Source organism: Tetranychus urticae, chromosome 3 (genome assembly GCF_039701765.1).
Source record: "Tetranychus urticae isolate SD_2017Ah chromosome 3, NJAU_TeUrti_SD_1.0, whole genome shotgun sequence".
In the NCBI taxonomy this organism is placed as follows: domain Eukaryota; kingdom Metazoa; phylum Arthropoda; class Arachnida; order Trombidiformes; family Tetranychidae; genus Tetranychus; species Tetranychus urticae.
Genome location: NC_142960.1, coordinates 19187420 through 19202889, shown reverse-complemented (window position 1 = coordinate 19202889; position 15470 = coordinate 19187420). Strand labels below are relative to the sequence as shown.

Sequence of the window (15470 nt, the reverse complement as noted above, 5' to 3'; positions counted from 1 at the left end):
ATTGTTATATCAATCTAAATTATCTTAACCTGCTCCAATGATACAAAAATGTTTGCAAACTCAATTTCTGTAGCTGTATAATCACATTATTCTTATTTACGCGAGTTTTTCATTTCAATCATGCGTGTTTTTTTTCTTGAACTGCATAAACATTCTTGCAGATGTTTTCATGAATTGTGGTAGAAATAGTTTCATTCGTGAGTATAGTCATCGATCATAACAATTTTTGCTCGAACATGGAAGTTTTTCACCTATCAAAACCATTAGTATTGGAAATGTGTAATTATGTACTTGAAATTATCAAGTATCATATTTTTTAAACATTCGCATGGATGCTTCTAACTTTGCTTTCCCGTCTGTGTGTTTGGTCAAGGTGAAATACTTCAAACAGCTTTGCAAGCTTTTGTTTCGTTATCATTATACAGAGTCTTTGCAATCTGCAGTAGGGTGGTTGCCTGAATTTCTAACTATCATACCATGGTAAACCTGGTATATGTATTGATAAGAACGAAACAATTTGTTTAGTTATTATGTTTATACCGTTATTAATATCGAGGGTTTAATGCACCATTACAGATTTTCACGATGTATACGATATCTACAGCTAAGCATAAATCAGCAACAATAGCTTCAGTTCAGCATCAATATCAAAGATATCGTTGATTCACTGAAATTTGAAGCGATAATCCGCAAATGTCGTCCTGTGAATATTATGGAATTCAATAAAGAATGATGTTAGAAAAACGATTTAATGGTCGTGATAGCTAATATAATATTTATTTCATAAAAATTTCATTTTAATTTTGATTAAGAGCTAAAAACATTCAATTGCTTAAGACTGCTGTTTGAAATTGCAATCAATAATATTGATCAGTTGGATAAGGGCATCGAAATGTGATCAACTGATGGTTTACCAACAAGGGAACGAGATTCCAGTCACCGATTTTAATGAAAGTGGCTTCATTCGATAGAACGGCTTGAGCAATGTAAAACTTTATTGGGTTCCATCTGATAATCCAGGGGTTCCTGAGATACTTGGGTGGAACTGCTAAAGTATTTGAAGCACAATAATAATTAGAATTGAGCGGATTTATTTAATTTTTCTCACCCTTTTCGCCTCAGTGATAAACTTTGACAGTTTCCAGCTTGAAAATATCCAAGATAATATAAAACTGTATCCATGTTAGTCAATATAATACTCATCTTACCTTCTTACCCAATCAGTTCAGACCAACACTAAAAGCATTCCTGAAGATCAAGAACGAGTCAAATTCAAGGTAAGGTGAGTACATGTACATTGTATATTGAATTATCGAAGATCAATTTTTGTGAAAACACTTGAACCCAAGGAATCTACGAACGGGCGCATTTTATAAGTTGACAATTTAAAGTCTCAATGCTAATCTATCTCCATTACAGATCACCGAGGAGTTTTCGTGAAATCGTTGTGGCCTTCGAAGAACGATAAAAAAATAATATTAGTTGCAATTCTGAAGCGATTTTTGCTTCAGGGCAAATACTTATGTTTATGGGCAAAATTAAATTTGTTATTTCAATCTATCTGTAATCATTATGCACGATTCTCGCTCCAAGACTCATTTGATCCAATTTACATGGCGAAACATGATGTAAGAAAGGTAAAATGAAACATGAATTCAATATTTCAACAAATTAAATCATAGTTAGAAAATTAAATTGAAAAACAAGTGTGAAAAAATAGGTTATATAAAAAGGTGATGATCAGCACTGGAATAAGCAACATGAAATCGAGACCTTGATCAGTGTTTATTCACCTGATTAAATAATTCTAGTTTAGTAGTTTAATGATACAAATCTCTGTTCAATCGATCTAAAATTAAATCATCTAAAATATTGGCAATGGATAATTAGCAATTTGGTTGTCAGCTACTCATTGATTTAAAAATTAAAAGTTTCCCATCGTAACAAAAAATCTCCATGAAAATGTTTCTGAGTTTCAACTGGACAACATTAACTGACAATCAATTGAGAATCAATTGTTTTCTAGGTTAATCTTTCAATAATAGATGATTAAAAACAACTATTAATAAACCTTCAATAAACTACTGTATTTAAGCATACGAAGCTGTACCTTTTATTGTACAAAGGTGATCAAGCTAACAAGGTAAAATTTAATTCTTACCTTAAGACTAGGCCCTCGTTAGTAACAGTGAAAATTTATGATAATTTTCATCTGGCATTTCATTGTTGGGTCATTTAGAAATCAAAATCAAGTTCATTTCATTCATCAAATGAACAGCTGATAGAAGCAGTATTTAATTTTGTGTCATTTTTGAATAATCATTCAAAAATGACGGTTTGAATTTATGGTCAATGATTTGGTTATGATTACTGATTTCTGCGATTAATCTAGAATATTTGGAAGGGCTAAGGTACTCAACATGAATGAATTTATTATTGTAATCAGATAGAGTGATTTCATATTTTGTTCAAACTGGCAACAAGTCTTTCTTTCAAATTGATGGTGTGAACTGGTAAGTTAGATTAGTTGAAATTCAATTGAATTAATACGGCTCAGTGATTTGAAATGATGATAAAACAATAGCAAGGACACAATAATGCTTAAGTGCACCATTGGAATGTAACCGGTGAAAAGATCAATTACTAATAAATAATGGTTAATAAACTGATCTTTTTTATCAGGTTGATGATAAACCATGACAATGAAAGGCATGAAAAGAGAAAGTGAATAGATATTAATGTTAATAGTAGTTTACATTAGCTAGTTGACTTCACCAAAATTTTACCGATGAGTAAATTAAGTTCAAGGTTTAACCGATAATTTTCTCGATGTTATTGATGCTCTAGAATAACTGCAAAATCAGGTTACAAGGGTAAAAGGCTGGCTCATTCTGAAGCTATTAATTCCTAAGAAACCGATAATATTCAAACCTTACCTTTATTGTTTCATGATGAAGCATAATCCAAGTTCAAATCAGGTCCAAAGACTCAAATAGAAGGGATAATTGGATTAGAAGTTCAATGTATACAAAACCAGGATAAGGATTAACTCGTGGATAAGTGAGGAGTCAACATGTTACATGTTGATAACAATTCAAAAAACTCCTCAAGTTGCTGAGATAGCTGGTTATATTAACTCAGTCCTTAGTGACACAGATTTTTAATCACTCAAATATAAGATGATACAAATAATTACCACTTGTATCATGTTAAATTAACTATAAATGTAATAAAAAAACTCAATGTTTTATTAAGACGTTCATGATTTGACGACTTTGAGTTGCTTTTGAATTCCCTCTTTTTTTGTCTTACGTTACGTTAAAGTAGTGCCATCTAGATATAACAGTTTACCCTCTTAAGGAGAGATTAATCTTATTCTTGCAAAAATTGATATTGTTATTATTTTTGAAGTCAACATGGATAATAATGTTTTTTTTAAAGAAGTATTTGATGTTTTAGATGTAAATTGTGATACCTCTGTAGCTGAAAATGTCAATAGGATCCACTGTGAAGGAATTGAAACTCAAACCGATCTCTTACTGGATTTGTATTCACCTGTTTTCAACGTTAAAAAAGGTGAAAAAATAAATGTGTTATTGGTGAAAGAGATTCAGAGCGGTAAAAGAAAACTTGAAAACGACGACTCAGATATGGAAGTTTATGATGCAAATGGACAATCATCTACAGTTGATCCGCTAGATACTTCATCGATTCTAAATGAATATAGTAAATTCAAGTATATAATGCATGGAAAGATTTACAAAATTGAAAACAAAATGATTTCAACTAATGAACCAATCATTGCAGTTTATGCTTCTTTTGGTGGACTCTTGTTTCGTCTTCAAACAAGTCTTGAGAATCATTCAGACTGGCATATTGACCGTAATCTATACCTTCTCATCAGACGTGAAAAGAAGAAATCATCTGAATAACCCTTTGTGTTAAAAAGATCTAAAAATGGACAATTTTTTGAAAAATATTTCCCACCTAATCTGTGTTTTCATTTGCACGTGTCGTAAAATCTATAAATCAAGTGGAATCACTTATTAAGCTGATGCTAAAATGGGAGTCACTGTGTCATGGTTAAACCAGGAACGATATAAGAATCGATTAAAGCTACACGAGATCAAATTTAATGAAATTCTTGAAGTTACCAATTAGTCTATTTTGCATCGGTTATTGATAAGATATAAATCTTAATTCACTATAATGTTACCTCTTCCAGAAACATGTTTATTTTGATATTTGAAATACTTTACACACTGTAATCTAAATGATGCTTTCATGTCAATTAAATCAACCAGATGCTTCAATATATTATTCAATCTTCCCTTGACCTGATACGGAATAATTTCCATTGGTAAAGAAAAATTATTTTAATCTTAAACTTATCTGATGTTCTAGTATCTTCACAATTTCCAGCCAGTGTGCAACCATTACATTGAAATTGCTTACAATTTCATATGCAATTTCATTTCATTAAAGGCCTAATATTGACCTACTGTATTTAGGTAACCGGTTGACTCTTCACCTTCATTGAAATGATTGATTCCGTGATCTTTATAACAACATGAAAGGCTTCAAAGCTCATGTAATTTATACTTCAATAAAATCTAATATTGAAAAGAATGAATATCAGCTGTAAACAGAAAAAACTTATCGTCATAAGATAAAAATATCAACTTACTTACTGACATTAGGTGTAACTATTCGTAGAGGTATTCGCATTCAATCAAATTCATAAGCCAGCGTCATCGGTGATCTAATAATAAAAACATAAAGCATTCGAGAAGCCATTCGAGCTATAAATGAACCTACAAAACCCAACAACGGCCATGGTTTGAGGCCATGAATATCACCTTCAAGTTCACTAAATCTTCATGTATTTTACATTGCTGTTAACCGATGAACCCATCTATTGATCAGTGATACTTGTAAGCCATCGGTTTATTTAATTCTGATTCAGGTTGTATTTTTCAATATTAATGATCATTCCATTGAATTATAATGAGCAACAATTGTGCATCATAAGCCTTGAACCTGAAATTTCAACCAATATCCAATAACAACAAATATTTGTTTTTTTATAAATAAAACAAGCGCTTAATCATAATTCTGTCGCTGTGACTCTGTCTATTATGATTAATTAAATTGGTTCGGAACTTTGGAACTATCATTCTGGCTAAATAGTTCTGTCTTCTCGACTATTAACTCAACCCAACATTTTCAATCGCTTATTCACGAGCAGAATCAAAGCACAAAAATGTGATTACAATTTAAATCTGTTGCCACCCAATAAGCGATAATGTACCTGGTCATGGGAGGGTTAATTGACAAAAATAAATGTTCATCAAAGTACAGTAGCTAAATTGGATCATCATTTAACCTAGTTAATTAAGAGACATCATTTGATCAATCAAAGGAGAAGAGACAAAATTTAAAATAAAAACAAAATAAAACCAATTTTTACTTGTTTCCTACCAATCTTGATTGTGATTAATTTGAGTTACTGTTTGGTTATCTATCAGTCAGATTTATCAACTGATTAAAGTTTCATCACTTTGTGATTCAATTGTTTTTCATCTATTCATTTCACTTCACGTTTTGAATCGTGCTACACACAACCAAGAAAAAAAATTGGTTAACCAGAATCTAACCAGTTTAATCTTCAACTTGACCATCAAATAAAAGTAGGAACTTAATTTGGATTAACTTCTATTGTCAGTTGTGTTTAATTGTCCTGATATATAACATTGGTAAATATTGGTGAAAGGCGATTCATTGAATCATGATTGATTCAAATTACCCGTCATTAAGTATCCAAACTGATATGGATCTGAATCCTTCCAGTCTACTGTACTCACCTCCACTTGATCCCATGTCCAGCCATCCTGAAATCTATAACTATTATGGTGAATTTGAGAATCAAAATAATTTCAATATTAATGTGACTGATTTCCCTTTGCCTGAATTACCATACTTTAATAATAACTTCGTTTATGGTCAACATTCAAACAGTCCTGATGACAGTTACAATCTAACCTCACTCAACAACCAATTGGTGGAAAGTGATAGACCAACTTTAACTCCCAACCACAACCAACTTGAAACACCAATCCCGCCTTCATCTTCTGTATCCACTTCTTCATTATCATCTGATTATTATCATCGACCACTTTCCACAACAAGTCTTGACTCATTGGATGCTTCACGATCAATTGGTGGCTGTAAACACGATCTAATCAAAGCAACACTCAGCTTTGCAATCAAAAGCCGTCGACGGTCTTTGGGTTTAGGCGATATTGAAGTGAACCAAGCTAAAAATCAAGATCCTCGTCCCTCAAGCTGGACCGATGAAGACGATGAAAAGAAAATGTCTCGCAGAGAAAGGAATCGAATTGCTGCTAGAAAATGTCGCAAAAATCGTAAACTGAAATTCATTGGATTAAATAAGGTAAGCTTTCAACTAGTCATCTCGGTCATCTCGTCATCTAGCCGGTTTTTTGCATTTTGTAATAAACAAAAGCACGAGACTTGTTGTTCACGGCAAAGATCAAAAGGCAATTTTTATCATAAAATTTTAGTTCAACATCAGAACCAAGCCTTTCTTATCATGTTTTTGAAAATGAACAAAAAAAAACATCAAAAATTTGATAAACTTATCAGCAACCAGAAATCAGATTCAATCAGTATTCCTTGACTTTTTTCAGTCATCAAAATCAATTCCTGTCTAGAATGCTCCATGTATGATGAGAAGTCTATTCTGATTGATGAAGCTTTCCTTCTCGATTGACCCATTCATATAATTCACTCACTAATTGACTATTTTAAATTTTCTTTATTACAGACAATGGAGAATCTGGATAATGCCAATACCAATTTAAAGGAACAGCTGAAAAAATTGAAAAGGGAAAGCGATCAACTTGAAGATCTGTTAACTTCGCATCAATCTCAATGTTATTTTATTTCCTGGTCCCCTCAACCAACCCTCAATTCAACAGCAACATCATTATCACCATCTCCTCAGCTGTCCCATCAATCACAATCCTTGTCATCTTCAATATCGTCATTGCTTTCAACATCATCGTCGCCCTCGCCTTCACTTCTCAACAATAACCATTCGAGTTCAGACGAATCTCACGGATTTTTTTCTTATATCAACCCATACCAATCTGGCATATTGCTTGGTTAGCTTATCCTGACCCTGATCTTGATCGCCTGGAAAGTCGCTTTTAAATTGACGCAATTGATGATACGCTATAATCTATGTAAATCTCGTAAATCAATGTAAAACAACAAAAAAAAGTACAAGCTTCAAATCAAATAATCATTTTATACGCTTTGATATAGCTTTGTAATATTTATGATTTACAAATAATTTACTTGATGATTCAATCTTTTCATTGGATTCTCATATTAAAATATCCAAAACGGCCAATACATTAAAAACTATTATTTTCAACTGTATATCAATACTTGTGTATTCATTTGTGTATTAGTTGCTCTTATCTTGTTTTTTACTGATTTTTTGCCCTTGATTCATTAATGATGAAGTCATTGATTGAATCAAATAAGTGATTCTAAATTTAGATTTCAATCCATTAATAGTACAACTATAATTAATAAATAGATCAAGAAAATACAAATTGTAGAAAAATTTGGCCATTTTTTCAATTCTCTGATCCATACTACATGGTAATTATCCAGTAAATAACTGTTTACCAACTGTAATCAGTTAATTTTCCTCACTTTTTTTGGTAAATTCATAATCAATTTTAATGTTAATGAAAGGCAAATTCACATGTAAATGATTAGCTTTAAGGTTCATGAAAATCAGTTTTTTCTGAATGATTCAATCAACTGTTTCTGGTAATATTTATCATTGATCAAAAACAGGTGAATAAGCTGTTTAATAATGTAAAAGATAATATAAATTGCATAATGTTAGCTGAATATTAAATTTTAAACAATTACTGAAGAAACAGATTTTACAATTTAAACTGAAAAAGCTACTTTTCAAAGACAAAAATCACAGGATTTATTTGGCTTGATCTAAATTTTATTAAGTTCATTGAACTTGATTCAAATAGGCAAAGTTTACTGTTAATTATCTGTAAATCATTAAAAAACCATTGAATCTCTTCAATAAGTCAACACACCTTATGTAATATTTTGAAACAATTATCATTCAATTTATGGCCCAACTTGAGTTAAATTTTGAAATTAAATGTCAATAATGTTATGTCAGATGATGAATCAAAGGATAGCTGAGGAAGATGAAATTTAGTGATATTATTTCAACAGATTTATTAGAATGTTTCATCCAATTTCTTAGTCATTTTAAACCTGTTGATACTAATGATAAATATAAATTGTTGATATAGACTAATGGCAAAGCAAAGCATCAAAATTAGATGAAAATCAATTCTACCAATCAATCAGATAAAATCTTCCATCCATTTTGTGTCTTAAATATGAATTTTCTCACCATTCTCTCAGCTCATTGGTGTCCGTGGAAAGCCTCAAGGAGTTTTGACGATAGATGACAAGTGTTAAAATTAAATGAAATTAATTAAATCTCCAGAAAATTTTAAAGCCTTACATTTAATTAAACCTTAATTTTATACCTTTTATCACCAATAACAATTCATGGACGATCTAGAGCAAAGCGATACACTAAATCAGCCGATTGGGAACATATAGAGGAAATTGCCAGATTATCTGAGAGTGTAGCAGCTTTTGACTCGGCGAGGTTTTGTGATTAGAGATTGGTATTAACAGTAAACAATTCACTCGTCACTTTGTAATTAAATTGATAACAAAATTCAAAAAAAAGTAACGAAAGAAAAACAGAAATTTTAAAGGTTGCTGAATATGTCGATAGATGGTGTTAGAAATGATGTAAAATTCAAATTTTTATTCTCAAATTTGGCGGTAAAAAATGATAATCATAAAGTAACCGGGTTTTTATTGAAGATCATCAAACTTGAGTTGTATATTAAATGATAATTGGAATAATATTGTTATTGCTTAAACCGTCGTCGATTATTGATTAAGGATTAATTGTTGTTATTAGCGACTAGTCACTTTGCCGTCATCCTTTTCATTATAATAAAACGGACAATACTTCTTTCGGTATTATTGAGGTAAGCACATTATGCAAGTCAATCAATCAAAAGATTAGGCATTTTCATTTGAAATTAAAACGTAATCTCGAGATGTTTTGTAAATATTGTCACAAGAATCTGCATTTTTTATCGATAAATATTCACTGTTATCGATACATTGTCTGTAAATGAATATCGATAGCTATCGATATTGTTGTTATTTTTATTTTCAAACTTCAGACATCCAACAGAAAGTTTGTTTATACAAATTATCCAATGTTACCTAAAATTCCGTTCGAAGAATTGATTCATGCCTTGGAAGGGGCTGATTCTATATTCAAAGCTTATCCCGATTTGATTAAGTGTTACTTCCATCCCGCTCAAGTGGATCAAATTCATAATTTACTCAAGTTATGTGAGTTAAATTCAAAAATTAACCAACTCATTAGTGTGGACAATTTTGAAAAATGTGTTTACAAAAGATGTCTTTTTGTGAGTTTTAAAGAAGCTATAAGGCTCTACAAAATGGATATTAGAAACTTGGAAATGGAACTCCATGATCAATCTTCATCTCTTAGTGCCTTTCTCTCGCTTAAAAGGTTTTATCCAGTTATTGAAGATATGCTCCAATTAGTGGAAAACACGAAAAAAGCTAATCCAATGGAGACATTGGATCAAATTTACAAAAAATGCAGCTCTTCGCATCCTTTTACGCGGCAAGTTTTTGAGAAAATATTTAAAGTGGCTTCTAAACCACTGTTTGATGATATTTGGTGCTGGATTTTTTATGGCCACTTAGTTAATCAAGGAAAAAACAAATTTTTCATAGAACAAGATGATAACGGAGAGATCGTTCTTTCTGGATCATTAATACCATCGTTTTTAAGTCAAAATGTTTGCAGTAAAATTTATTTCTGTGGTAAAGTTGTCCAAAGTTTCAATGCAAGAGGTAAATATCCATTGACTTTTTATTTTCATTTTAACTTTAATTGTCAATTTCTTTTAATTCTAGGTGATACACTTCCTCAAATTTTTGATGATAAAAGAGCCCATTTACTCAAGCAATACCAGGCGATCGTAGAGAAGCCTATTTTGGAGAAACTAGATTTTGAAAGTTTAGTCGAAGAGATTCGTACCATTTGTGCTAAGGTAAATTAAATCTTTAATTTTTCGACTAACTAATCATACTTTTTTAATTTTTTAGGTTTCAATGGATCGTGTTGTTTCAGAAGAAAATCTCTGGATGTATCTTAAATTGATCAAAGATTTCGTATTAGCTGGCAACGAAGATTTACTCAGTTGCTTCATAAATAATTTCTGTGTGATTATTCAAAAGAAGCCAGCAAATCGAAAAAAACTTGAAAAAGGTTTTTATTTAACTTGAATTGATTAGATATTTGCATGATTGAAATTTGACATCAGCCTAATTATTCCAATTTTTTAGGACTTATGCTTTCACTCAGCAACACTTTGATGGATTTCTTCAACTCAGAAAAATTGGACCGAGTATCCAGTTGTATTAATATTAAATTAGCAGAAACAACTGATTTAGATAAATGGCCTTCCATCAATATCGAATTTTCATTCCCGGAAACTGTCAAAGCTATAATCAAAAATGATCACCTCTCTGGGTTTGTAAATTATGAGATTCTTTGTTTGATCACTTTTTTATGATATTCGTATTTTTAATTTACCTATCTTTCAATCTAATTTGCAGGTACAACAAGATTTTCAATTTTTGTGTCAACTTGTATCGGGCTAAATCATCTCTCACTGAAGGCTGGCGCAGTTTGATCAAAAACAAAAACAAGAAACCCATCTATTGGTTTCTTCATCATCGTCTTATTCTGATTATTGGACATTTATATTACTTTTACAAGGTAAAAATAGCTTATAGCCAAAGAGAAGCTGATTTTCTGTAAATAACAATACATTATGTATATTGATCTAAATGTTTTTTTATTTTAGGTCAATGTTATTGAACGACTCTACTTCGAATTCATTTCAGTGGCTGAATCTTGTCAAGATATTGAAGTTCTCATTGAAGCTCACCATCGTTTTGTCGTTAAATTGGTCACACAGTCTTTATTAGACATAAGTGCTGTAAGATTTCAACTTTTTTCACTTACTTTCTTAAATTGAGAATTAATATTTTTGTACGCAAATATTTAGGTTTCTAGAACGTTGAATAGTCTTTTCTCGTTTATTGGTAAAGCTTGTAATTTCATGAATGATGAACTAACCCAGGATGATTTAGATGATCTAGAAAGGGTAAGTAGTTTATATTTTGTGGCGATAAATTGACCTTATTCTAAACTATCAAACACAGGAACTGGATCAATTATGTTCACGACTGGACAGTTTATTTACAAGCTTGAAATCCTATTCCATTTGTCCAACGCTGTCTCATCTAGTAATACAGATTCACAAATGTCTTGGTCATCAATCGCGATTTTCATGAACCAACTAATATTCGTGAACAAATTGTGACAGACACCTTTATGAATACATCGAGCTTTGATGCCAAAAAAGTTTGTATTCTTGTTTTTAATTTTTATAAATCACCTCCAGGTAATTAAGTTATAATTAACTAAATGATGTTAAAAAATAAATCGCTTTTTAATCACACAATTTCTGCTATTTTTGTTGGTTTCTTGTTTCTCTTTTGTTATTTTGTAAAATTTGTATTTCCCTCTCTTGTCTTTGGTATGTTAAGTGAGTATTCCGGTCATGATATCGGTTTGAGATCTACAGTTTTGTAGTTACTTTTTGTACAATCCTTTCAAACTTTTATTAATTTTTATCTATTCGTTCTCTTTCTTTTCTCTTTCTATTCGAATCACCGACATAATTTATTTTGATTCAACTGTGTGAAAGTAACCGAACTCATCTCTAATATCCGGTATCTTTAATCATGTAATAAGGTGAAAAATAAATAAAGTGCATGTTTTTATTTTCACTCAACACATTTTTGTTCAACAACTTTTTACCAGTTTTTCATTTCTTTATTGTTTGGACATCGTAATTCTTTATTTTGTTCCGTTAATCATCATGTCAGCAGCTGATATTGAAAATAAGCATCCTATTTCTGTGATTACACCTGGTGAAGCTCCAATAAAGAAGGAATTTCTTTTAGAAATCAAAAGTGCTCGAAATATTGATTTGGATCATGTCTCGGATGTAGATAAGTCTCGTTTAGTCGATGTAAAGGAAGAGAAGTTTGATGGAGACAATGGAGATCATTGTGATGATGAACAGTTTGATGAACATGACGAGAACGGTGATGATAGAAAAGGGGGAAATAAGCGCAGAAAGAAGCAAAAACTTCGCGGTCAAAACAAGAATCGTAAAATTAATGAAAGAGCTGTTAGAAAAGCTGCTAGAGTCCAGCGTCCATGTCTGAGATATTCTGCTAGTATTGGTAATGAGGCCACAGATGGATGTAATTATGGTGACTCATGTAAACATGGTCATGAAGTTGACGAATATTTAAGTAAAAAGATGCCCAATATCGATCGTGATTGTTATGCATTTAATACTTATGGTTTCTGTCCCTATGGATTTCTCTGTCGTTTCAGTGACAAACATGTCGATCCTACTGATAAAAAAAGCAACATTGTTGATATGGAAAAATGGGAAAGCATGAAAGATGAAATGAAAACCAATACTACCAACCAATTGGATAAAAATGTTCTATTCACTCTTCGTAAACGGACTTATGACTTTAGTAAATCTCTCAAAGTAGTTAAAGGTAAAACAACTCAAAGTTATTTCTTTAAATACAAATTTACTTACCTTCTTTTTCAATTTTTCAATAGATGTCCGTGAAAAACCTCTTGGACCTTTGTTATTAGAAAGCGAAGATATTAAGCGAACTCCAGTGGATTTTAAAAATAAGTTATACCTTGCACCATTAACAACCATAGGTAATTTACCATTCCGTAGAATATGTAAAGAATATGGCGCTGATATAACTTGCGGGGAAATGGCTATGGCTTCAAATATTCTCGAAGGGCAAGCTTCTGAGTGGGCTTTATTAAGGAGACATAAAAGTGAGAGTATTTTTGGTGTCCAACTTTGTGGATATAACTCTGAAATTTTAACCAAAGCTGCACAGCTAATTACTGAACAATGTTCGGTTGACTTTATCGATCTAAATATGGGATGTCCAATCGACTGTGTTTACCTAAAAGGAGCGGGTTCAGGTTTAATGAACAAGATTAATCGATTGAATGAAATAACTTATGGAATGTCGCAGGTTTCGAAGGTATTTCTATTTCTGGCTTTACCATTTTACTGACTTTTGTATCCTAAATTTTAATATTTCAATACTTTTTCACCTCAAGGTACCTATTACTCTTAAAATGAGAACTGGAATTCATGCCCATAAAAACATAGCGGACAAAGTTATTGAAAATATTTGTCGTTTCTGGGATAACGAAACTATTGAATTAATAACAATTCATGGACGGTCTAGAGAACAGCGATACACCAAGTCCGCTAATTGGGAATATGTAAATGAATGTGCCAAACTATCTGAGAGTATTCCAGTTTTTGGCTCAGGCGATGTTTTTTCATATACTGATTATGAACAAAAGTTAGCTGATAATCCTAATGTATCTGGTGTGCTTATTGGCCGCGGAGCAATCATCAAACCATGGTTGTTCACTGAAATTAAAGAAAGAAGACATTGGGACATTTCATCACGAGAAAGGCTGGAAATACTGCAAAAATTTGTAAATTATGGATTAGAACAGTGGGGTTCTGATGATGAAGGTGTCGAGAGGACACGACGATTCCTTCTTGAGTGGTTATCATTCCTCTATCGTTATATCCCTGTTGGACTTCTTGAAGTTGTACCTCAGAAAATCAATGATAGACCTCCTTATTACCGAGGACGAGATGAACTAGAGACACTTATGGCTTCACCATCATGTAGTGATTGGATTAAAATCTCAGAAATGTTTCTTGGTCCAGTTCCTGATGATTTTGTTTTTCTGCCAAAACATAAAGCCAATGCTTATCAGGCATAAGAACACTGACCTTTTTTTCAAGTTTCTCATTCTTCCACACCTTTTTCGAACACCTGTACAAAAATTGTTTTAAATCAACAAGTTTTAATCTTTTAATAGAACTTTAACTTGATATGTTGCAAGCAATTTGTTGTCAATATGACGAACCATATTGATTAAAGAAAACTTTTTTTCAACCAACTACGTTGGAATTGTAATCAATCTTCGAAAGGAGGTAATCCAAATAATTCTGGTTTAAAATCATTTAGCGAATTTATAATCATTGTCGGCTCAACGTTATTCCACTTCAAAATCATAGGGTCAGGGACTTGGACACATTGCATTCCAGCTGCCAGGGCTCCTTTAACACCATTGATTGAATCTTCAAAAACTAAAACCTATTTAAAATGATAAAAATATTAGAATAAATCTGTGTAAAGCATGATTTTCAGTATGTAAAAGTTCGAACTCACATCGGATGGGTTAGCAGGAGGATTAAACCGTTTTGCACAAACTAAAAATGTCTCAGGATGAGGTTTACCGAATTTTATTTCAGGATCAACTGCAGCTTTCACGATGTGGTGAAAATATTTATCGGTTTCAAAGACATCTTTATGTTTAGCTATTTTAACACCAAATGAATAAGCTGAACTAGATGTTGCTATTGCCATAGGAATTGAATGTTTCTTTAAATGTTCCAATAATCTTAAAGCTCCAGGCATGAATTGAACATTTTGAAAAGCTTCAGAGTAAATGGGCTCCAATAATTTCGTTGCTTCGTCAGCGTTAATAGGCAATTGAAGTGCATCTATTACGGTTTGCGCAGCATCCTTCCCAGTTTTTCCCATGGTTTTAACTTTGATTTCAGGTGTATATTCCTTTCCAAATTTTGATACAACTTGATTTATGGCTTTGAAATATAAAGTCTCAGTATCAAGGAGAAGACCATCAAGATCAAATATCACATGAGTAACTGGCTTAAAAGAAGTACTGGATGCCATATCGCGTTTAATTTTTTGTTCGCGAAGAAGATCAAAAATGAGATCTAACACAAAAACATGGATTAAAAGAATTGAAAAAATGAAGGAACAAATTGAAAAAAATCAACCTTTGAACATAATCAATAAGATTAGATTAAGTATAAGATAGTGAAGGGAACTCACCGGTTTATGGTTTCCTTAAGGTTCGATTGATGATGACATGGAATAAGGTTGATGCTAAAATATTGTACTAGCTGAAGTGTTACAAAAGGGAGTAACTAATGAGACAAATGAAGAACGAGTAAATTCACAATTCCTAATAAATTAATCTAAAATAGATAATTTAGCCACCGGTTGAGTTAACAGCAATT

The 15470-nt window shown here is 31.8% G+C and overlaps 5 protein-coding genes and 1 long non-coding RNA gene across 7 annotated transcripts; 4 read left to right on the top strand and 2 right to left on the bottom strand.

Annotated features, from left to right (window-relative positions):
- Positions 1 to 904: 904 nt before the first annotated feature.
- On the bottom strand, positions 905 to 1336 carry LOC149093556 (uncharacterized). 2 transcript variants are annotated; one of them, XR_016200139.1, is made up of 3 exons: positions 1209 to 1336; positions 1109 to 1145; positions 905 to 1045 (listed from the first exon to the last, which is right to left on the bottom strand). It is a non-coding gene; the product is annotated as an uncharacterized LOC149093556 (long non-coding RNA). The 2 variants fall into 2 exon arrangements; XR_016200138.1 differs by having other exon boundaries at positions 926 to 1048.
- Positions 1337 to 3416: 2080 nt separating this feature from the next.
- LOC107362841 (DNA-directed RNA polymerases I, II, and III subunit RPABC3) lies at positions 3417 to 3932 on the top strand. The gene has a single exon (XM_015929979.2). The coding sequence runs from the start codon at positions 3417 to 3419 to the stop codon at positions 3930 to 3932; it is 516 nt and encodes a 171-aa protein (XP_015785465.1).
- Positions 3933 to 5346: 1414 nt separating this feature from the next.
- Positions 5347 to 7467, top strand: LOC107362885 (uncharacterized). The gene is made up of 2 exons (XM_015930023.3): positions 5347 to 6454; positions 6848 to 7467. Exons 1-2 carry the CDS (start codon positions 5789 to 5791, stop codon positions 7190 to 7192), a joined length of 1011 nt encoding a protein of 336 aa, XP_015785509.3. The 5' UTR covers positions 5347 to 5788; the 3' UTR covers positions 7193 to 7467.
- Positions 7468 to 9338: 1871 nt separating this feature from the next.
- Positions 9339 to 11738, top strand: LOC107362879 (gamma-tubulin complex component 4-like). Its single transcript, XM_015930018.3, has 8 exons — positions 9339 to 10056; positions 10120 to 10256; positions 10312 to 10474; positions 10552 to 10738; positions 10825 to 10987; positions 11076 to 11210; positions 11280 to 11378; positions 11437 to 11738. The coding sequence occupies exons 1-8, from the start codon at positions 9384 to 9386 to the stop codon at positions 11566 to 11568; spliced, it is 1689 nt and encodes a 562-aa protein (XP_015785504.1). The 5' UTR covers positions 9339 to 9383; the 3' UTR covers positions 11569 to 11738.
- Positions 11739 to 12067: 329 nt separating this feature from the next.
- Dus3 (Dihydrouridine synthase 3) lies at positions 12068 to 14320 on the top strand. Its single transcript, XM_015930017.3, has 3 exons — positions 12068 to 12858; positions 12926 to 13374; positions 13454 to 14320. The coding sequence occupies exons 1-3, from the start codon at positions 12159 to 12161 to the stop codon at positions 14138 to 14140; spliced, it is 1836 nt and encodes a 611-aa protein (XP_015785503.2). The 5' UTR covers positions 12068 to 12158; the 3' UTR covers positions 14141 to 14320.
- Positions 14208 to 15373, bottom strand: LOC107362887 (pseudouridine-5'-phosphatase). Its single transcript, XM_015930026.2, has 3 exons — positions 15283 to 15373; positions 14593 to 15164; positions 14208 to 14517 (listed from the first exon to the last, which is right to left on the bottom strand). The coding sequence occupies exons 2-3, from the start codon at positions 15118 to 15120 to the stop codon at positions 14338 to 14340; spliced, it is 708 nt and encodes a 235-aa protein (XP_015785512.1). The 5' UTR covers positions 15121 to 15164; positions 15283 to 15373; the 3' UTR covers positions 14208 to 14337.
- Between the last annotated feature and the right edge of the window lie 97 nt (positions 15374 to 15470).